General features: G+C 44.7%; 1 protein-coding gene across 1 annotated transcript in view; it reads right to left on the reverse strand.

Moving 5' to 3' along the window:
• Window positions 1-22223, reverse strand: part of LOC112392651 (stimulated by retinoic acid gene 6 protein-like) — a 42729-nt gene that overhangs the window by 12940 nt on the left and 7566 nt on the right. Inside the window, exons 2-4 of the mRNA XM_024734430.1 lie at window positions 20873-21001; window positions 3507-3582; window positions 1646-1746 (exon numbers count right to left, since the gene is read on the reverse strand). Of these exons, the coding sequence (XP_024590198.1) occupies window positions 1646-1746; window positions 3507-3582; window positions 20873-20892 (197 nt within the window). The 5' untranslated portion in view covers window positions 20893-21001. The remainder of the gene's footprint in view (window positions 1-1645; window positions 1747-3506; window positions 3583-20872; window positions 21002-22223) is intronic.

Here is a 22223-nt window from a genome sequence, read left to right on the forward strand (position 1 = left end):
TCCATTCGGCTGGCTCGTCTTCATCTTCAAGGCACAACTCAGGGAGCACCCCTCTCAGAAACCTCCCTGACAACCCACTCCCAATCAGGCACACCTACTTGCTGCCTTGCTTGGGTCCCCTCAGCGCTAAGTTCATGTCCATGCTTTTCTTATCACTTGTTTAGTGAACCATAAACTCCTCTGGAGTGGGACCTAGCACAGGGCTTTGAAAAGAGTAGCTGCTCACTGCACGTTCGTGGACACGCACTTTGTTGAACTGATTTGAATTCTAGTCAATCCCACCTGTAGTAAGTAAGCGCTATGTGGGACTCAGTCTCCCTATCTTTAAAACAGAGATGATACCCCTGCTCTGCTCATATCACAGAGACACTGGGGATGGCAAATGAAGACCTGCTTTATAAACTGTGGAGTGTCATGCACATGCGAAGGATTATTAATGGGTGAAGACGGTGAGCTAAAACTACTCAGGAAAGCAGGGCTTTTCATAAGAAAGTGGCCAGAGAGCAAGAAAACTGTGCCATTATTAACTGAATTCAAAGCAGTTTAACATGATCCATATAGCAGTCTTACTTAAAAAGTCCTACACCAGGCCCTACATGCCAAATGCCCAGGGCAAAGTCTGAAGATCTTCTTTATCCACCAGCCTCAGTCTCTCTCTGTGCCTCAGCCAATGTGGCTTAGACCTGGCAGTTTGGGAGCGGCTGACTGCTCTAATGGGTGGTAACCAGAATGTTTGCTACTCTGGGCTGGTATATGGTACATGGACATCGTTGTTGGATTTCTCTCACCACAATGGTCAGATCACCCTTAGACTCCATCCTGACATCCTGGCTTCCTCTCCCTTCTCCAGAGCCCAAGGCTGAGACCTGAGTGTGTTCACATCCTTGAGTCTTCTCAGGTTATGACACTGGGAGAATCAGAGCCAAAAGCGACCAGAGCTGGGTTAAAGCTCTTGTCACTCGGTAGCTCTGTGGCCTTGGGCAAGTGACTCAACTTCTCTGAGCCTGAGCTAGCTCATCCATTACATGAGGATAACAACCTCCACCACGCTGGGGTCCATCCTAGTAGCGTAGGCAAAGCAGATGGTTCAGTGCCTGGGCCAGAGTCAGTATGCAAGAAATGCTAATTGCATCATCATCATTAGTAGTAATTAGAGGGTGATGAGGCAGAGAGATGAACAATTAGAACTCAAGGAAAAATGTGAGGAGGGGAGCAGAGATTCAGAATGGCAGAGTCGGAAAGGCCCTGAAAGCTCCCTGGTCCAGCGGGCTCTCCTGGGACATGTCTCATGCCTCCATCCCAACAAGGAGGCTTGCTGCCACTGGTGACAGGGAACTCTCTCCCCCCTGCTTCTTGGGGTAGCCATGGTGCTGAGTGTGGGAAAGCCTTTCCCATACTGAGCTGAGCCTCTTCGAGTTGTTTGAACCACTTCTGGGCAGCCCTGGGTGCTGACGGTGCAGTAGCTTGGAAGCCAATTCTGAACTCTCTGGGCCTTGGGTGGATTGGGGCAGGGAGGGGCAGGGCTGTCCACGGCGGGGTAGAGGTGGGTGGGGAGGTAACTGGTGGTTAGCCTAGTCTTACAAGTGGTGTTGGTCCCAAACACAGAGTACCCCAGGCTGTAGTGATGGACCTTGGCTCGACTCACATGATCATTCTGAAGCGGTTCCCCAGGAGGTAAGAGGCATCATCTCTCTGTCTATGGTGCTCTCGTCTTTGGAGAAGGGACAAGACCAAAATGATGAAAAGCTACAGAAAGAGAAGATGAGTCTGTCAGAGGGAACATTCATCCTCAACCCCTCGGTGCCCTTGCTGAAGGAGAGTGTGTGGGTGAGCAAAGCACTCAGAATGTCTAGGACTCAAACTCCACACTTGGAGAGCTGGCTGCATGCACCGTTGAGCTTCCAGAATGTTTTGTACTGAGCTTTCCTTTGTGTTGCTCTGAACAGACATGGGTTCAAATACAGTCTCTCCCACATACTGGCTGGGAGGGAGACTTAACTTCTCTGAACCTCAGTGGCCTCACCCATAAAAAATGGGTAATAACTTTCAGGTTGCAAATCCTTCTTTGCTTTTTATTCCTGTGGATTCAGTCATATTCTCCTATACTTGATGCCCCTTTTCTCCCTTTACTAGAAAATTCCTGAGAATTATCTACACTTGCTGTCTCCATTTCCTCACCTCTCACTTGCTCTTCGACCCCCTAACATGGCTTCTACTCCCATACTCCACGGAAGCAGTTCTGGCCAAAGTCACTCATTACCACCTTGTTGCTCAATCCAAATGTAAACATTAAGCCCAAATCTGCCTGACCTCACAGCAGCATTCAGTGTTGACCTCTTCCTCCTCTTAGAAATACTCTCTTCCCTATGCTTCTATCAGCCACACTTTTCTGGTTTTCTTCCAGCAATTCTGAGTCTCCTTTGCTGGATCATTCTTTACCCAACCACCAGACGTGAAGCTCCTCATGGTTCAGTCCAAGGACCACTCATCTTACTCCCCCAGCCTCTCTTCTTCGGTGATCCCATCCATGTCCACACTTTCAATGGCCACCAAATACACAGAAGACTCACAAACTTGAATCTCCAGCCCAGCTGTGGTCCAGAATCATATGTTCAACTACATAGTTGGCATTTCTTTTTGATGTGTTGAACGCTTCTCAAATTCAGTATGTCTTAAATGGAACTCTTGGTTTTCCTCCCTGCCCTGTTCCTTCATCCACAACAAACTTGGATGCCCTCTAATTTTCTTTAACAAGTGAATGGCAGATACCACCATGCTTCCAGCTGTGCAAATTACAAACCCAAGAGTCATCCTCAACCTCTCCCTCTCCCTCATCTCTCTATCCAACCCATTACCAGGTTCTACTGCTTTTACCCCTTGAACATCTGGAGGTGACCACCGTCATCTAGGATGATGTAAAATCACCTCACCTGGACCCCTGCAACCATCTCCTAACTGGCCTTCCTGCCTCCTCTCTTAACTGCCTCCAACCTGATCCCCACTTGCAAACAGAGTGATCATTTCAACACATGAATCTGATCACACCATCCTTGGGCCAGAAACACTCCACTACTTCCCATTGTATTTAGAACAAAGACATAACTCCTTCATACACGGCCTGGCCCTGCCCACCTCCCCAGACACCTCCACCTCCAATTCCCCACTCCAGCCACACCAGCCTTCTCAGCTCCTCACACTCTCCATGCTCCCGCCCGCCACGGAGCCTTTGCACGTGCTCTCCCCTCTGCCTGAAACGTTCTTCATTACGTCTTCCAACAGACCTCAGCTCCAGCACTGCTTCCTCAGAAAAGCCTTTTTTGACTCCCCTAAAAGTCAGTGCCCCTGACTCTTGGGACCTTCGAAGCCTTCTTCTGCCTGTGTTTTTAGCGCATAATGTAAGAGAGCAAGTCTCTGCTGACCTATTCAGATCCCTTTGGGAGACTGTGTATGGGAGCACCCCAGCTCCCCTTCTCTTCCCTCATCCACCCTCCCCTGCCTTCACTTACTGATGGGATGAGGGAGTAATGGAGGAAGAGCTCCATGTCCACCGAGCTGGCACAAGTGCCATTTAGCTGCCTGGTCCTGAAAAACAACCGAAACACACGTTCACATCGTCAGTCACTGCTGCAGTCATTGACCCTTCAGGCTTGAGCATCACTGTCAGGAATTTGGCTTGTAGCCCACTGAGATCATCTGATCTTTTTTAACTTCCGTTTCTGAGTCAGTGCCACTCACCTGTGATGTGTCTTCCCTAAGTGGATTATCTTCTTTCATATCTCTTTCTCCAGCTTAATTATCTATACAACTGCCCTACTAACTGGATCTAACTCCTTCTTTTCTTGATGACATAGTCATGGACAGATTCAGGTTCCTTGGCACCCAAAGCTTATATTATTTGGATGTCCTTTTCAAATAAAAATATCTTACCTTTTCATATTTTAAGGAAAACATATCACCATGTAAACACTTAACCAAGGTGCCTCCCACCCTCCTAGAGCCTTGGTAGGGTCCTGTGCAAGTGAGGGCCCCTGAGACTTAAGCTTCAGTAACTTCACAGGAAACCAGCCTTTGGACGTGGTTTTTCGTAGCCAGAGGTCAAGAAGCATCTGCTCACTCTGATTCACTGCTGGGCTATTGGGGCAGGGCAGTGGTCATCTGGATGACAGACTGTGGACTCTGTCCTCTCCAGACCTCAGAGTCTGCAGGACAAGGCTGCTGGGGTCTCGTGTGTGAAACACATGAGAGCAGTTTCCTGGTCTCTCTTTGAAAGGGACCTGCTCCCTTCTGGGCTCCCGCCACACTTCGCTATCGCTGCTCTGACTTGCACTGCACCACCTCAGCAAACGCTCACCCTCCAGATCCTTGCTCACTCTGTGCCTCACTCCTGCAGCATCCATCTGGCCATCCCTCGGGCTTCCTTCCCGGTCAGCTCCCACTTTTCCCAGAAGTCTCAGGGAAGAGCATTCCTCTGGGAATCCATGAGCATGGCATACTTCCCTGAAAGTTTTTAAAATTCCAGTACTCCACGGTGATGTCTAAACATAGGAATAAGACAACTTAGAAGTGGTGGGGGGAGATGAGGGTGACTCATGCTGTCGGAAATGTGATAGAACTATAAAATTTAGAATTCTGTTTTCAGGAAAGTAAACTGAGCACATACATCAGTCTCCTCGTTCTACAAAAACCCTCAAAATAGCAGAAAAGTTCTTTTTTAAGAAAGAAAAAAAATAGCCATATTTGAAAACAAGGAGGGAATCTATCAGGGACACAGAATCTACTAGAAGATGCTGAATGATGGAGAGCAGTTAGGACTAGATCAAAGAGAAAAAGCATCAGCCAGAACGGCTACAGGCTGTGACCACAGGAAAGTGCTCTACACTCATATGCAAGAGGCTGATGCAGGCAGGGGTTGCTGACAGACCACAGAATGATGAGTTGGGGTCTCACAGAGACCCAAGAGTCCTCCCACCCTGCTGACCGACCAGAGGCAATGGGGTTAACCTCTCTGGGAGTAGTATACATGGGTCACAGAGAGAAAGGCAGTGCTCCAGATCACAGGTGGCACCTGGGAAGGACCGGGTGCTTTGGATGCAGATCAGCTGCTGAGGTACCCCACCGAGGGGTACATCCTACCTCCATCCTGCTGCGCTGAAAGCACGCCTTAGTACTAGCTGTGGCAGCAGCTGCCACCCACCCCCAAACAAATATCCCAGTGGAAGCTCCAGCACAAAGACAAGCACCCAACCCGGAAACACCAAACGTGAGGAAAGATTACACCACCAAAGGGAGCCAAACATTCAACAGATAGAGGAGCCCTAAGGAAATGAAGTTAATACAGAACCTCTCTGAGATAAGGAGTAGAGGAAATTCTCTACAAGAAGAATGAACCTAGGAGGAAGGAGAAGGGTGCAAAAAGCCACAGAAAGTAATTAGCAAAACTTCCCATTACTCCTGAGCACAGAACTTTAAATATAGACACATATATACATACATTTTTAGAAATACAAAGCCTCAGAAAGACCTTCATTGAAAGAAATATTGGAGGAAATTCTCAAGTAAATCTAGGAGGAAGGGGAAGAATTTAAGAGGAATAACAAACAGAGAAATTAGGAAAATGTATTGTTAAATATCTAGGTAATTATTGTGAAATAAAATGTTTGAAATGCCAATTTGGAGTTGAAATATCAGATGATACCCCACATGGAAGAAGGGAGAGGTGGGTAGGAATAGGTGTAGATACCAAGGGAAGTGAAATGATGACCAAGTTCTTGTCATGTTTAGAAACATGACGTAGAAACATGCTTTCTCTTTCTGGGCTTTATAAGTAAAATATAATTCTAAGTAGGTATGTTAAAAATCCACAGTTAGCTACTAGAAGGATATAAACAGAAAGTAAATCAATGTATTAAGAAGTGTATATGAAGGAATGAAAATTCAATCACTCCAGCAAACACAGGAAGAGAAAAAAATGAAATAAAGACTAGAAACACCACAAGAACAAAACTGTCCAAAGAATAGTAAGCCACCAACAAAGAAGAAATAAAAATATTCAATACATTTTTAGAACTTCAACTAGTAATAAAAGGAGAAATTAAGATGAAATGCTGTCTTATCTATTAAAGTGGGAGTTATTAACAATACCACCCAGCAGGGGTCCCCAAGCCCCAGGCATGGACCCGTGCTGGTCCACAGCCTGTTACAAACCGGGGCCGCACAGCAGGTGAGCAGCGGGTGAGCGGGCAAAGCTTCATCTGCCGCTCCACATCGCTCCCCATTGCTCGCATTACCGCCTGAACCATCCCCCGCCTACTGCTACCCAGCATTAGCGAAGGTTAAGACAAGTTGGTATTCATTTGCTGGTAATCAGAAGTGTAAGGAGGTATAACCATTCTGAGGATTAACTTTGCAATATACACTAAGAACCTTTAAATACAGCAATTCCATTTCTAGGAATTCTACTTCTAAAAAATATACACTACGGAAATAATCAGAGAGGTGCCTGAATTCAGGTACTAGAATGCTAAGATTCTCAACTCTTCCTGCCTCCCTCCCTCCCTCATATGTGTGTATAACATTTTAAATGCAATATATGTTCATCGTAAAACATTCAAAATACTTACAAATGTATAAAGTAGTAACTAAAAGCCCTTTCTCCTTCCATAATTATGTGTGTTTATAACCTGTAGTTTCAAGCAAAAATGGGATCGGACTAAACTTGATTTCTTCATTTAATCAATAAAGGAAATGGAATTCATTTAATAACGAAAGGCAATTTCTAATGTTAGGATATACAGACCCACAGAACTCTTTCATCAGGGTGACCCTGCCTACACAGATTCACTGCTGAGCCGGTCTTTTGCTTTGAGGGCAGAGCTGAGAGTTAGTCTGGCAGCAGCTAGAAACAGGTGAGCTCAGGGACAGTAGAGAGTGTAGCTCTCTAAATAAGGGGTCCATAGCTATGCTTTCACTCCAGCAGTGAATAGATGAAGCAGGCACTGGAGTCAATCCAAGTTAGAAGGCCACTGAGAGCCCCTTCTTGGTCTCTGAGACTCATACTGCTTTCTAGTGGGTCCAGGGCTTGAGGGGCAGATCTGTCGAGGGGTAAACAGCTTTTGCAGGGCAGCAGCCAAACAGCACCCCCAAGTGTAGAAAATCTGATTTCCACTGATGATAGCTTGGAACTGTGTTTATGATACACTGTTAAGTGAAAAAGAAAAATTATAAAACAATATGATCCCAAGTTGTGAAGAGTGGTCATCTCTGGGTTGTAAGATTTGCATTCATTCTACTTTTTTTAATGATTTTCTTGAATTTCCCAAGGGTAGTACACAGATGCATTGCTTGATAGCTGCTTAGAACAGTGCTTGACACAAAATAGACAGTAATAAACACATGTTGAATGAATGAATGGCTTGCTTTTGTAAACAGGGAAAAGACTGGACTTTATGCCAAAGCAATAAAACACCATCTGAAGGGAAGTTGCCCAGGAATCAGCATAAAGTGAAAACATGCAAGATTTGTTCTGTGATAGGGTATAAATTACAAATCTTTCATTATTTAAAAAATATTGAAAATAAAAAGCTATGAGGGTAAAACAAGCAAGGACACACAGCTGGTGCATCTAGAGCAAGGGTCGTCTGCGTTCCCAACTCCTTTCTCCAACACCCCACGCTGATTGCCTGATGGCCTTGGTGGGGTGTCTCTGTGCTCCCGCCGTCCTGATTCCTTTGGTCCTAACATTATCACTCTATAGTCACAAGTTAGGGCTTCCCTGGTGGCGCAGTGGTTAAGAATTCACCTGCCAATGCAGGGGACACGGGTTTGAGCCCTGGTCCGGGAAGATCCCACATGCCGTGGAGCAACTAAGCCCGTGCGCCACAACTACTGAGCCTGCGCTCCAGAGCCCGCGTGCCACAGCTCCTGAAACCCAGGCTCCTAGAACCCGTGCTCTGCAACAAGAGAAACCACCGCAATGAAGAGTAGCCCCCGTTCACTGCAACTAGAGAAAGCCTGCGCACAGCAACGAAGACCCAACTCAGCCAAAAATAAATAAAATAAATAAATTATAGTCATAAGTTAAACATATGATAATAGCTTTATTGATTAATGTCACTTTATTGTGTGTCACTATGTCCTAGGAATCCTGCTATTTTATATTACCTTATTTAATCTTTACAAGAATCTTGTGAGGTAGATTGTATTACCTCCTTTTCATAATGAGGAACTGAAGCCAGGAGAGGTTACCTAACTTGCCCAGGGGGAGGTGAGGCTGGGAGCCAGGCACCCCTGCATGTCACCATCCTCCCAGCCCCCGCTGCTGGCTCACGTGGCCCCTTGGAGCTCCCAGCATTCGCTGACCTTCCAGGCTATGGCTGACTCATCTCTGATCCCAAGTCCAGCCCAGCACCTGGCACAGACAGGATAAGGGCATGTCTGTTAAATTCCATGGGAACTTCCCTCAGGAAGCTGAGGCCCAGAGAGGGCCAGTGGCAGAAAACATCACGAAGCCCAGGACTACTTCAGGTCCAGCTCAAGGGGCTCAGTGAGCGGGACCCTGACCTGGCTCCCACTTCTGAGTGCAGAGAAGGGTTGGGAAGGAGGGAGAGGTATGTGCAGTGTGTGTGTGTGTGTGTGTGTGTGTGTGTGTGTGTGTGTGTGTGTGTGTGTGTGTGCGTGCGCACGTGCCCGCCCATGTGATGCCTCCAGCAATGCAGTAGCCTGTGTGCTGGGGTGTCTGACTCTGGGCCAGCCCTGGCCCGCCTTTATGAATCCCATCAATCCTCTAACACACAGCCTCCCCACGGTCTTACCTTGGGGTCGGAGGTAGATGTAACAGTGTGCTCAGGCTGGCTTATACCAGCTTGGGACTGTCACATTATCAGGAATTTTGCAAGCCAGTTGTTAAACAACCACCATTGGTAAAAATTAAATTATATAAATGTATAATTAAATAAGTTATTTAAAAGGAAGGTAGTAAAGCCTCAAAACCCATCACTTCCTAATTATTTTGCTACGTTTTGCTATGATTTATTCTCTAGAGGTTATTTACATCTGTTACATCTGCACCATGAAAACTCTGTGTTATGGTCTGTGCCACTACCGTGCCTCTCTTCACATCTCCATGTCAGCAACATCATGTTGTTAGCTTGAAATTGGCCATGCTGGGAGAATTTATACCAGGGAAATGGGTGGACACTACAAATCAGGCTTTGATTTACTGTTCTGCAGACTGTCTAGAAAGTGACAGAGAAAATGTTAACAGGGCAGATTAAATTTAAACATATGTTGTAGGCATTACATTGTGAATGGCAAAAGAAAAAAGAAAAAAAAGAGGAAATATTCTTCTAGAATTTAAAACTCTTATCCCATTCATCCAAAAAATAGTTTCTGGCAACTGACATTGACAAATGAGTGAAGTTCTGACTTATATATACCTTGTCTCCATTGTTTCACATTTGTGTTACTCATTAATGTCAATAAAAATATCAACCAACATTCATGTCGAAAATAACCTCACGTGTCAATGGCAGGTTGGCTACAGACACAAGAATTTGGCAAAAATCAATGAAAGCATTCTTTGAGATTTAATTGGCTCTGTGCAATCTGCAAGAAAGATCATTGTATATTTTATTATTTGTAAATTTTGTGTGATAATCTATTCTAACAGTACAATTTATATTAAACTTATGTACGTATATGCATACTTTTTTCAGGGAGCCAGTTTCTACGCATTTCCTGGCACACCACTGGGCAGATGGGACACTGGTTCTGAGAGTGGTCAGGAATAATGAGGATGGCTGAGTTTGGAGACCTATGTCAATATAAACTATGCTTTAGGAGAAAGACAAGTTTAGTAGAGAGAACACAGGAGCGGGCCAGTGCCCCACCCTACCCTCTTCTCCCAAAGCTCTGCAAAATGAGGGGGTTGGACCAGATCAGTGTTTTTAAGTGTTTTGACTACAAGTCAAATATACATTATAGCCATGACCCAGTTCGGACACATGTGTGCAAAACAAATGTTCATAAAACAATACCATTAATATGATCTCTGGTAACTTTAATTCAATTCAATTCTATTCATTTTGTTCTTTTCCATCCCATTTTGTAAAATGCTGGCCGTAAACACGAAATTAGTTGTACAACCCGCTAATGGGTGTCAACCAGCTGTTTGAAAAAAAAGACTTGACTATGAGGTGACTGCTAGGGTAGGGGCTGTGCACCCCTGAAGGCCTCTGACTCCTGACACCTTCAGCAAGTATTGGTCTTTGCACTGCAGGGTTCCCGAATACCAGGCCTTGTTCTGATGGATAGACAGCAGGTAAGGTCATTTGCAAACTCTTTAGCTCAGGCCCTATCACTTGTCTGGAACTGTTGCACCAGCCTCTTTGTTCATCCCCCTGAGCTGGAGTCACCTGGAAAGGACACTCCACCCTCCCCCAGACTTAGACTGCGGTGCTCTCTGGTGCTCATCAAGTCTGCTTCCTGATACAGGTGCATTTTTCATGCTTAATCTCTCACTTTCAGACTGGGCTCTTCATAAGCAAGAAACATGCTTCATTCCACTTGGAACTCCTACCATCCCCCACCCCACCCCATCCCCAGCTTCTGACTAGGGACAAGGTACATAACAAATCCAAGCAACTGCTGAATGAATGAGTGAAGAGGGGAGAAGGAAGGGGAGGAAGGTGGGCGGGAGAGAGGGAAACATCTGTGTACTCTGCGTGCTGGGCAAGCACACGGCTGAGAGGCACCCTGTCCACACCCGTGATGTGAGACACTCCGGTCCACCCTTGGCCACGGACTCACAGACTCCTTCCTGGTCACTCAAAGGCTCTGGAACCCAAGGCCATGGGTGGTTTGAATGCCCCAAGGACCTGCCTCCAGCCCCCCACACACGGGCAGTCACGAAGCCTCATCTGGGCACCTCCAGCGGTGGGAATCCTCCAAGTCGCCCCTTCCATCTCACTGAGTAAGGGGGCCCAGAGGGAAAAGTGCTGGACCTGGGAGTGAGCCCCACTCCAGCAATCATTAGCTGTGTGCCCGTAGAGGGGCCCTGCCCCTCTCTGGGCCTTACTCTTCTCATCCTGAAAATGGATCTAATACTCCTTTACAGGCTGCTGTGAGGATTAGATACAATGAGAGTCCAGTGCTCAGTCAGTATTGAACTTTCCCATCCATTCCCTGCTTTTGGACCAAAGAAAAGGATTTTCTTTCATTGGGTTGAAAGGGGACTCTCACTGGCTGCTTCTACCTCCTCAGATGCCAGACCCCATCTGCTCCTCTGTCCCTGGAGCATCTGGGGTCAGCCGTCTCCAGACTGAGCACCTTCCCAGCCCCAATCCAGTGCATGTCATGGGTAGCTGGCCTGGCATCCCTGGCCTCCTGTTAGGTGAGGGGGTATCCGGGACTCCCCTGCCCTGGGCCCCTGACCACACAGTGGACTGAAGTCCTTCACCTGGTTAACCAGTAGCCAGAGCGCTGCACATACCTGGCCCTGTGACCAGTGTCCTGCTCCACACTGCAGGCAGGGGGGCCCAGAGCACCCTTGCCCAGATTGGCCCTGCTGTCCTCCAGAGCCACCAGCTTCCTCTGAGGCTCTCACATGAAGGTGACTGGCCACGAAAAACCATTTCGAGGCCACCCAGCTCTGCTGCTAAGTGCTGTGGCTCCTTAGGCTCAGGGGGGCCCATGGTCTCAGTTTGGTCACTTGCAAATTGAGAAGGTTGGACTGCTTGGGACTCAGCCCACAGTCACAGCAGCCAGCCCACTGTATGGAAAAGTCTTTTCATGCGTCTGTGTCCCCCACTGGATGGGGAGATACTAGGGGGCAGGGACCTTCCTCATTCTTCTCATGTGCACAGCTCCTGGCCCAACATGTGGCAACAGCAGGTGCCCACTAACGTTTCCTAAATGGATGGATGGAAAGCTAATGATTCTCAAGGGCCTACTGTGCACCAAGCTATACCTTAAGGGTTATGCTTTTATTAACTAATTTCAGCTTCACAACAGGCCTGTGAGAGGTACTATCATCACCCCATTTCACAGATGAGAAAACTGAGGCTCCAGAAGATGAGGAAACTCATCCAAGCTCACCCAGCCAGTGAGCAGTGGAGCCAGGACTTGAACCCTGGCAACGTAGATGACCACGTAAGTAACTGATAGCTGTCATCCTCCATGACTCTTCAGTGAATTTTTCTGTTCCTACGGCCAGGGAAGTGTGAGTTTTTTCAGCACAAAGACATGAGAATTGCAGGGGCTTGTGAAGATTTGAGAGTGGATGTGTGTGCAGGTCATTGGTGTACGCACAGCTTTAAGAATGGTGTGGGGGAAAGCAAACTCCCTCTCAAGATGAAATCCATGAGGAAATGATAGGCTGTCTGAGGAGGGGGAGTGGGCAGGGGTGTCCAGGGGACTGCCCACGTGTTGACAATTGTTGGAGCTGGGTGATGGGAATAGGGCGTTCTTTATATTATTCTCTCTCCTCTTGTATAAATATGTACACATCCATAATAAAAAGTTTAAATTTTTAAAATAAAGTCCACGACTATCACAAAACCCACACAGGCTGCCACCTTGCTGACGGTCCCTTCTGTTTTCCTCCCAGCTCCTCCATCCCCCTAGGCTTGCCTCTGACAGCCTTCCCAGAAAGTTCCATGTGTCTTTCTGTGCTTCTCTCTCTTATTGCCTATTGGTTTGTCCCTGTCTGTCACTTTCAGTGACTCTCTGAGAATCAGGGGAAGTTCCATAATGAAACACACATTGATACCCTTTTTTGATTCCATTTTATCCCCAGGGCCTCTGTCTTCTCTGTGTGTCCAAATCTGTTTTCTGCTTCTTTGCCTTGACTACTCCCATCCATTTGGACCTTGCTTTACAGGTAGGAATTCTCGGCTCTGGTTGGTAACCTCCACCAGACAGTGTGTATAGGTGGGTTTTCATGCCCATGTGGGTCCTCAGATCTGCCCAGAGGAAAAGCCTGGGATTTGGAGTCAGAGACCTTGCGACCTGGGGTGCATCATTTCTCCTCCTGAAGCCTTGGTTGCTTCATCTGTAGAATGGGTGTGATCTACTTCCCTAGATCATTAGAGAATGGGTATGAATGGTGCTTTGTTAACTGGGAAGCACCATGCTTGCTGGTTCTCAGGCCTGCTTCCACCTTCCCTACAACTCCCTCCCACAGACGCTATTCCACGAGGTGGGAGTGGAGGATTCCAAGCAGCACCTCAGCCCCCAGCAGACCCTGGGGCCCCTCCCGGGGGAGGGGGGGGCAGACACTCGCGTCACCGAGAGACACAGGAGCCACAGTACCAAAGAGCTGGACACCCTGGCTGGGTGCCTTGGCTCCACCACCACCTGGTTAACTGACTCAGAGAGACAGAATCAGCTCAGTCAAGTTGGGAACAGAGCTCTCCCCCAGGGCAGAGGGGCTGCGAGATCTCCCCCTGTTCTGAGCAGGGCACTGTGGGAAATAACAGTGCTTTACAGTTTATAAAGCACTCTCATCCCACAGTCTCACTGGATCATCAGAGAGCACAGGTCAGAGGGAGCCTGTCACTTGTCCACAGTGGGACTCAAATACAAGTGCTAATTTTTTTTTTTTTTTGCACCACTCGGCATGTGGGATCTCAGTTCCCGGACCAGGGATCCAACCCGCACCCCCTGCATTGGAAGGGTGGAGTCTTAATCACTGGACCACCAGGGAAGTTCCCACGGGTGCTAATTTTAAGATGAGATATTGATTGACCTTTTGTGTCTGGCCTGTCTTTATTCCATCTTCTCCCAGGGCCTCTCTGTTTTCTTTTCTGTGTGTCCAGATCTCTATTTATTTTCCTTTGCCTTGACCTTGCCCATTCATTTTGAGCTTACTGTACTGAGAGGAATGGTCTGCACCTGGTAGGTACCCTCCTTTCTGAGGGAGTGTATGGGAATGTTTTCAAGCCTATCTGACAACTTCAGACAGAGTTACCATGCAAAAAATTGGTGACTGAAGAAGACAAAAGCTCATTTTCTGCTCCCTACCATTCTTAACTGGCCAGTAAAGCAACATTCATTTTCATTTATTTTCACTTAGTAAAATAATAATAGCTATTGTTCATTGAAGGTTTATCACATGCTGGACATTGGGCTATGTATGGTCTTTACAGTTATTATCTCAGTCTTTTTACAACCTATGCCACATGGACTATTATTCCAACTTCAAGGATAAAGCTTTAGAGAGGTGAAGTAAACACAGATCTTCTCAATTACAAAGCCCTTTTACCTCTACTTTCAGAAGATCCTACCAAACTAAGAGAGGAGTTGGAAAGATCAGTGACCATTCACAACCCCACTCACAGAGACCTAGATTGGCTGTTAAGGGGTATTCTTCCCACGCATGATTATACCGTAGTTAGCAGACAAGCCAGGCGGGCCCCTGGGAAAAAAAAACCCTCACAGAGGAATCAGACAGCCAGAATCTCTCCCAGGCCCTCCTGCAAATGACTTGGAAATGGTTCAATAGAGGCTGATATTCAGAGGCTGACAGAGCAATTGTAGAGGCTTTCGCCCCTAAGGTGAATTGGTCCAAGGTTGAATATGCACTCAGAAATAAGGCCTTTGTTTAAAACACCTTAGACAGGCTTTTTCAGTCTATTAAACCCTGAAGCTCTCTAATGTAGAAATCTTTTGATCTCCATCTCAGTAGGAAATCACCCTTATACAAAGCAGCAAGTTTAGTTGGATGGGTGGGTCAGTCTCTTGATATTCAGGTTACAACCCAATTCTCTGAAATAGAAAACAATTGTCTTTGTCTTGCAAATCTCTACAAAACCAGAAATGTGGCTCTAGAAACAATTCAAAGTCCACCCAGCCTTATCAATCCCCAAATCTCCCCTTTTCATCTTAAAATGCTTGTAGATATTGGGATTTCAGAAACAGAGTTGTACTGCACTTAAGAAAAAGGACAATTTTAAATAGTAATTACTCTAGACCTCTAATAATAGGCAAATATACCCCAAAACTCCTTGGAGAAAACTTGAGTACTTTCTCTGTGCCTTCTTGATGTAGATTTTCTACATTCATCTTCTCTGGGACCTAAGAACCATTCTTTGAAAAGCAAACTTTAGGGAGAAGTTTCTCTTCAGAAGCAAAAGAGAAGGAACTATGTGGAAATCAGACTAATGAAAAACCTTAAATGTCCTCCCACAAATCTTAGTAAAAAGCTTTAGCCATCTGAGCAGGTGACAACTGCCAAAACAAAGTTTGAATCCAACTGTTCTTTTATAAGCTAGTGAGTTTTGTATTATTGTATGTGTCTCATGGCTAAAATTTTAGAACAATAGTTATAAGGTCTTGTTTGCATCTGTCTGTATGTTTATACATGTATGTTGTAGAGATGTGATATCCCTCTACCTCCACATGGTATTGTCGAAATTAATGTATAAGGAGCTCTATTTACGTGGGTTGAAGGACATGTGTTTGTAAGGATTGGGTATTCTAAAACTCTCATAAATACATAGATAACGTTATCTCTGTTGTAAAACTGGTCAGCAAGGAAAATAGCTTGGGATGATGGCTGACTTTGTCTAATGTCTCATTAGGTTTTTGTGAATAGTCTAAACATAATTGTTGGGAAGAAGTGATGTAGATAGATGTAAGTGGGATAAGAGTTTTCAGGTGAACTTTTCAGCAATAAATATGTGTATGGTATTCTAATTAAAAATAGCTACCAAGGGCTTCCCTGGTGGCACAGTGGTTGGGAGTCTGCCTGCCAGTGTGGGGGACACAGGTTCGTGCCCCGGCCTGGGAGGATCCCACGTGCCGCGGGGCGGCTGGGCCCGTGGCCCACGGCCGCTGAGCCTGCGCGTCCGGAGCCTGTGCTCCGCGGCGGGAGAGGCCACATCAGTGAGAGGCCCGCGTACTGCAAAAAAAAAAAAAAAAAATAGCTACCAAAATCTTTTTGGTAACTTGAAACCTTAAAGTTTTGCTAAGTTAAATAATGGAATCTCATTGAATATCTAGATCATTTCCAAATAAGATGAAACAGTGAAACATTAATTACTGAACACAGGTTTACTGACTCTTCTTATTACAGAGAAACTAAAGATATTTTGGTTTATTAGTAAATGTGTTTTGTGCCACATTGAAAGATTGTACTATGAAAAAGTGTATGCTTCAAAATTATGAAATGTATTCATAAATTTGCCAGTCTACAGAATTCTGGTGTAACAGTTCACAACTGCTCACTTCTTAGTTTTCACTAGAAGTTAAGGTTGCTAAGGGTTAAGAATTCTAATTAATATATGTAATTAAAGCTACAAGAAATAATATGGGAAACAACTCTATATGCAAGAAAAGTAAGATATATTTTTACCTAAGAAAAGATATGATGTATGGAGACGCATTTCTGTTGAAGGAAATGAAAGTGATTTTGTCCTAAAGTAAAGCTGGTTATTTCAGAATGGGAAGGTGGAAAATAAAGGATAAACTAAATGTATATAGAAAGTTGAAGGGGGAGAGAAAGAGAATTTTACGTTGTATAATCAAGCTGGCTGAAATTGAATTGTTATTATAAGGGTATTTAAAATAAGCCTTAATATCGATAGTGTACTTATATAAAACTGGAACTTGATTTTCTTTCATCTGTTAAAAGGACAAAGTTCTACTGGACTATTGGTCTTCTCCTGATAAGAAGCTGTGAAAGGTTTTTCTTTACCTCTTAAGTAATCTGCCTAGAAAGCAAAGATTTGGTGTTTTATCAAAATAATTTCCTGTGCTTCATGTTGTCTTAATCGGGTCTTTGATTATTTAAGAGAACTGAATCATCTCAGTATTAAAAGAGATAAGTTTTGCTCACAACTGTGTAACAATCTCTATTTGCCTTTCAAATCTTTAATTGTCACTTTGGTTAAATAGACAACTATGTATTATTTCAGTGTGATTCTTAGTTAGTCAAGTGTCCAAACTTTTTGATATTTTTGACAAACTTTGCCAAATCAAACTCTAACTAAAGTCTTTTTGACATGGAAGTAATTTGGGGATTTTCCAGAGGGCCCCTGGAACATCCCAAAAGATTTCTTCTCCTTAAAGACAGAGAGATAGAGGCTTATTGATATGTTAAATTATATGGGAAGCACTGTCAAGTAAGACATAATACTAAGCCTCCTTTAAGTTGTATTTGTATAGGTATATAAGCATTCCAGAAATTGTATGAAATTCCTAAAATTCTGATATGTCTGGTATAATGTTAATCAGTCATAATTCTAGTAATTACCTTAATAATAACTAGAATGTTGCCTGTTACAGAGATAACCAAATTTCTTTGTCAATCGCATTGTAATGAACTCTAATCAGATCTTTAACCATGGCCACTTTTAAGTCTTTGCCATTTACAGAAGTTACTGTTTTACTCTGATGCTTTTGCAGAAGTGTTTGCAAGTGCGCTTCATCTTCAAGGAGATTCATGGAAAGGACTCTGGCAAGCACAGATTTCTGATAACTTAAAGATCATAAAACTGAACTGAGTAAGAATCTCCAGAGCTGACGAAAAAACTGGATTTAAGCAGAACAAGAATTAATAACAGACTGAACGGACTGATGATGATGATTATAATTTTATGACTTTTTGTCTGAAACATTGTTGGTTCCTTAATGTTTTGTTTTTCCAGATTAAGTCCTTTAATATTAAGGAAACTTTTTCTCTTAAGCTACCTATGACTTAGAGCAATTTGATAAAGTGTACCTTTGTGAATAAGGATGAAACAATTACTTTTTCTCCCTACCTGATCCCTTCAGAATTTGGAAGCTTAGTGAATGTTCTTTATGAAAAGATATTTATTTGCATAAGTTAATAAGAATCTATTCTTCTTGTAACAGGGCACAACTGGAAACATTTGTTATATTATCAAAGCTTTGGTTGGAATGTCAGATTTGAGAAGATTCATAGAATCAGATATGACAAGACAGTTTTAAATAATTAAGGCTGAGTTTATAGAGTCAATAAATCCCCTTGGAAAAACAGCCTGGTACCTTGCTTTCAGGGTTCCTGACAGTCTTACCAGGTTAGCAAGGGAAGTCCCTTCCTGGCAGGTACAGGATACTTGGGGGACCTCAAGAAGAGAGGAATCAACTCAAATCTATAAGCATTAAGGCAAAGTCTGATGGAAAGTCTTTGGCTTGGCTTCCTGACCTCTAGATGCTTTTTTTTTTTTTTTTTTTTTCCCTCTAGATGCTTTTAAAAGTTCAATCTGGGGCTTCCCTGGTGGCACAGTGGTTGAGAGTCCGCCTGCCAATGCAGGGGACACGGGTTCGTGCCCTGGTCCGGGAAGATCCCACATGCCGCGGAGCGGCTGGGCCCATGAGCCATGGCCGCTGGGCCTGCGCATCCGGAGCCTGTGCTCCGCAATGGGAGAGGCCACAACAGTGAGAGGCCCTCGTACCACAAAAACAAACAAACAAACAAAAAGTTCAATCTGATATTCCTTATGAAAAGCCAGCAAAGAATATTTAAAAGACCCTACATGGTCAATTGCTATTCTTGCTGCGGTTGCACAAATAATCGGGACAAGGTTATTGAAACTAGACCTATTTTGTGAACAAATTAGTCTTCATTTGGCTATCTTTGATAGAAATAAGGGTGATTTTAGAAAAATTATGTTTCAGTAGAAACTATAATACACACTTGTAGATAAGATTCTAGTTCTGTTAATTGTCTCTGAGGTTTTGTTCTCTACCTGTAAACTGGACTGGATCCTGAATTCTAGTTTCCTCAAATATCCGGCTACAAATCTCCAAACTAACGTTTCCAATTTTCTCCCACCTTTTTGACTTGGAACCACTAAAAACAAAAGCTGCCCTTTTCCCTGAAACCCTGCAAACTGAATGTGAATGGCTTGATATACACTTCAGAGAAATCACCATAACAGCTCATATTTAGACATCGCTTGTGCCTGTTGCTTTGTGGGCCACTCAGAAAGTGTAACTGAACACCTGATGACATCATCAGAGACACTCAAACTGCAAAAGATGGTTCAACCCTAACACAGAGAAAATCTTCTTGACTGGCTGCCTCCTGGGCTCAGAAAGTGGTTTAGAGTCTTCTCCAACCATTAAGCTTTGGTTTTCTTCCGTTTCCATAGAAATGCCTCTTAATAAATACCTGACCACTGGCACTATCTAGGCCTAACTCTGGGAGCACACCTGCAAGACCACCTCCTGAAATGAGACACAACTGTTTAACTAAGCTGACCTATTCTCACCACTGAGACAGGTTCAATGAGATATGGAGCAATTTGTCAACTCAGCTTCTGGACTGTGAAACTTGTTTGAAGTTTCAAAGGTGGGATGAAGGGGGGAAGAATTTGTCACCCCAAGATATGCCTCTTCAGCATAAGGATTATTTTAACATGGTTATTTTTAAGAAACTGCAGACATAGGGGAAGCTCTAAAAATGGAGCTTTTGTAGGAGACATTTACATGTATGGGGGAATCTCTTGTTTGTAAGGCTGTCTTCCTCACTGTACCAGGAATGGTAGATAAGGTAGACAAGGTAAGATGACCTTATCTCTAGAAACTCTTATCAATGTAGAAAACAATTATTTAAATCTGCATAATGACCTTACCCTTGTTTACTGTGCTTTTCCTGATAACCTCCTATAACTAACTCCTCAACCCCAACATTTTCTTTTGCCTTTAGCTGAAGATGGTATTTAGGGTGACAGCTTCAGCCATTTGGGGGAGTTACTCTATTTTCCTGGGTATCTCCCATGTATACAGGAGGCATACGTATTATTAAATTTGTTTGTTTTTCTCCTGTTAATCTTTTTATTACAGGGGTGTCTCAGTCAAGAACCTAGAAGGGTTCTTTCCCTAGAAGGGAAAATTATTTTTCCATCCCCACAATAACATCCTTTGACAATCTAAACAGAGAACACTATGACACCAGAAAGTGATGGCTCTAATTTTTGTTCTATTTTTGAGCAGCCTTTTTAGTTCTGGGATCATTTAAAATGAAGTGTTTAAGTTTATATGTTTGAGTGAGAACGCTTCTAGATGGGACTGTACAGCTCTCAAAGTCCTTTCACACTCTTTTCTCAGATGATCTTCACAAAGCTGTGGGTTAGGTAGGACAGGGGTTATTACACCTGATTAATAGATGAGGAAACCAAGGCTTTAAGATCTGCTAGAAACTACAGAGCCAGGACTCAAGCCCAGGTCTGCTAACACCGTATCTGCGCTCTTCGCTCTCCACTCTGTGGCTCTAAACTGAAGATGAACAGAAATCTATCCACCGACCCATCGTGCCAGCTGCCTACAAATTAGGTAAACCATGCCCTCCTCCCGGTTCCATGAATCACCATAGCAAAGAAGACAGTTGCCAGGTTTCGTAAAAAACTAAAAATAGAACTGCCATGTGACCCCGCAATTCCACTCCTGGGTATATATCAGAAAATAACAAAAACACTTATTTGAAAAGATACATGCACCCTAATGTTCATAGCAGCACTATTCATAATAGCTAAGATACGGAAGCAACCTAAGTGCCCGTCAACAGATGAATGGATAAAGAAGATGTGGAACATATGTACAATAGAATACTATTCAGCCATAAAAAGAACAACATTTTGCCATTTGCAACAACATGGATGGATTTGGAGGGTATTCATTTAAAAACTGTGAATCATTGCACACCTGTAACTAATACTGTACCTCAACTATACATCAATTAAAAGGGGGAACTCCCTGGCGGTACAGTGGTTAGGACTCGGTGCTCTCACTGGCAGGGGCCCAGGTTCAATCCCTGGTCAGGGCATGGCCAAAAAAAAAAAGAATACAGTTGCCAGGAACATACAGTTGTCCAGCATGACTTGTCTCAAGCCTGACCCTGATAACTCACCTTGCGTTTGAGGAAAGCATCTTGGTAGAAAAGCACTGCCTGCAGCTCTGGTGAGCAATCTGCTTCTCTGGACTGTTCTTTGGGCTTCTCTTGCCTCTTGGTGATGACTGCTTCTGATATTCTGACGTTCTGCCCAGAACCCAAAAATAAAACCTCAGCGAAAGGCAAACATCCAGTCAAATATTTACCAGAGAAATGACAGCAAGTGGGTGGCCTCCTTCCTTGTTTGGGAACACTACTGGCTATTCTTCTGCTCTACCGCCCTTCCCATGCTTTCTCCTGCAAAAGCAGGAACTGCCCTCCTAGTTCCTCTCTCCAAGACTCTTGCTGCCTCTCACTGGCTGTGGGCACTGGCTCCTTGAGCTACTGGAGCTTTGCCCAGGAGTTGAGGCCTCTTCGGCTAGCTGTAAGAATTATTACAGGCAATAAAGTAGGACTCTGCCTCAAGGCAATAAACTAGGAAACTAGCACCACTGGCTTCAAGATCTCCTTGGAAAAAAGACAATTTGCTGGGAGAAGTGGCTGGAGACAAGTTCAAAACTGAACCCCACCCATGTGGCAGAACCGGGGCTAGCTGTCCACAAGGAATTCCTGCTCCCTTGCCATAAAGTGAAGCTGTTGCTGGCAAGGACCTGCCCGGCCAGGGGGCATACTCCCCAGCCCACCCAGGAGTCTAGGAATAAACACGGGATCAAGGCTACCAATGGGATGTGAGCAGAAGTGATGTGTGGTGTTTCTGGGCTAAGACAGTTAAGAAGCAAGTGTGTTTTTTCTACCCTCTCCTTCCCGCACCTGCTGGTTTAGGACTCAAAGGCCCTAAAGGAATGGGATGGGAAGGAGCCTGAGTCCCTGAATCACCATGTAGAGGAAGTTGTCCTCTACACCAACTGTCCATAAGCAAGAAATAAAGGTCTGTTGTAATAAGCCAGTGAGGTGCCAGCTTATTTGTTACAGCAGCTGGTGTTGCCCTAGCTAACACAGCACAGAATGTGGAGGACTTGTGAGTATCATATGGTCCAAGTTCTTGATTTTAAGGATGAGAAGACGGAGGCTTAAGGAAGGGAAGTACACTCAGAGGACTCGCCTGAGAAAGCCTGCCGTGTCCACAGAGCTGTGCCAAGGGTGTGAGCATCCATGCTGGTGCCATGCAGTTCTGTGCCCCAGAGCGCTGCTCATTGGGCCAAAGCTGAGTGCCTGACCCAAGGGCAGCCAGTCATAAACCATATCAATCCGCCATCTGTGATGGACATTCTGTCCAACAGGTCATCTCTTTCAGGAGTCTGACCTTGAGACACAGAACAAGAACTAAACACTCATCAGTGGGACCGAGAACCAAATAACACCCAGAGAG

This window comes from Neophocaena asiaeorientalis, unplaced genomic scaffold, assembly GCF_003031525.2.
Source record: "Neophocaena asiaeorientalis asiaeorientalis breed wild unplaced genomic scaffold, Neophocaena_asiaeorientalis_V1.1 scaffold192, whole genome shotgun sequence".
In the NCBI taxonomy this organism is placed as follows: Eukaryota; Metazoa; Chordata; class Mammalia; order Artiodactyla; family Phocoenidae; genus Neophocaena; species Neophocaena asiaeorientalis.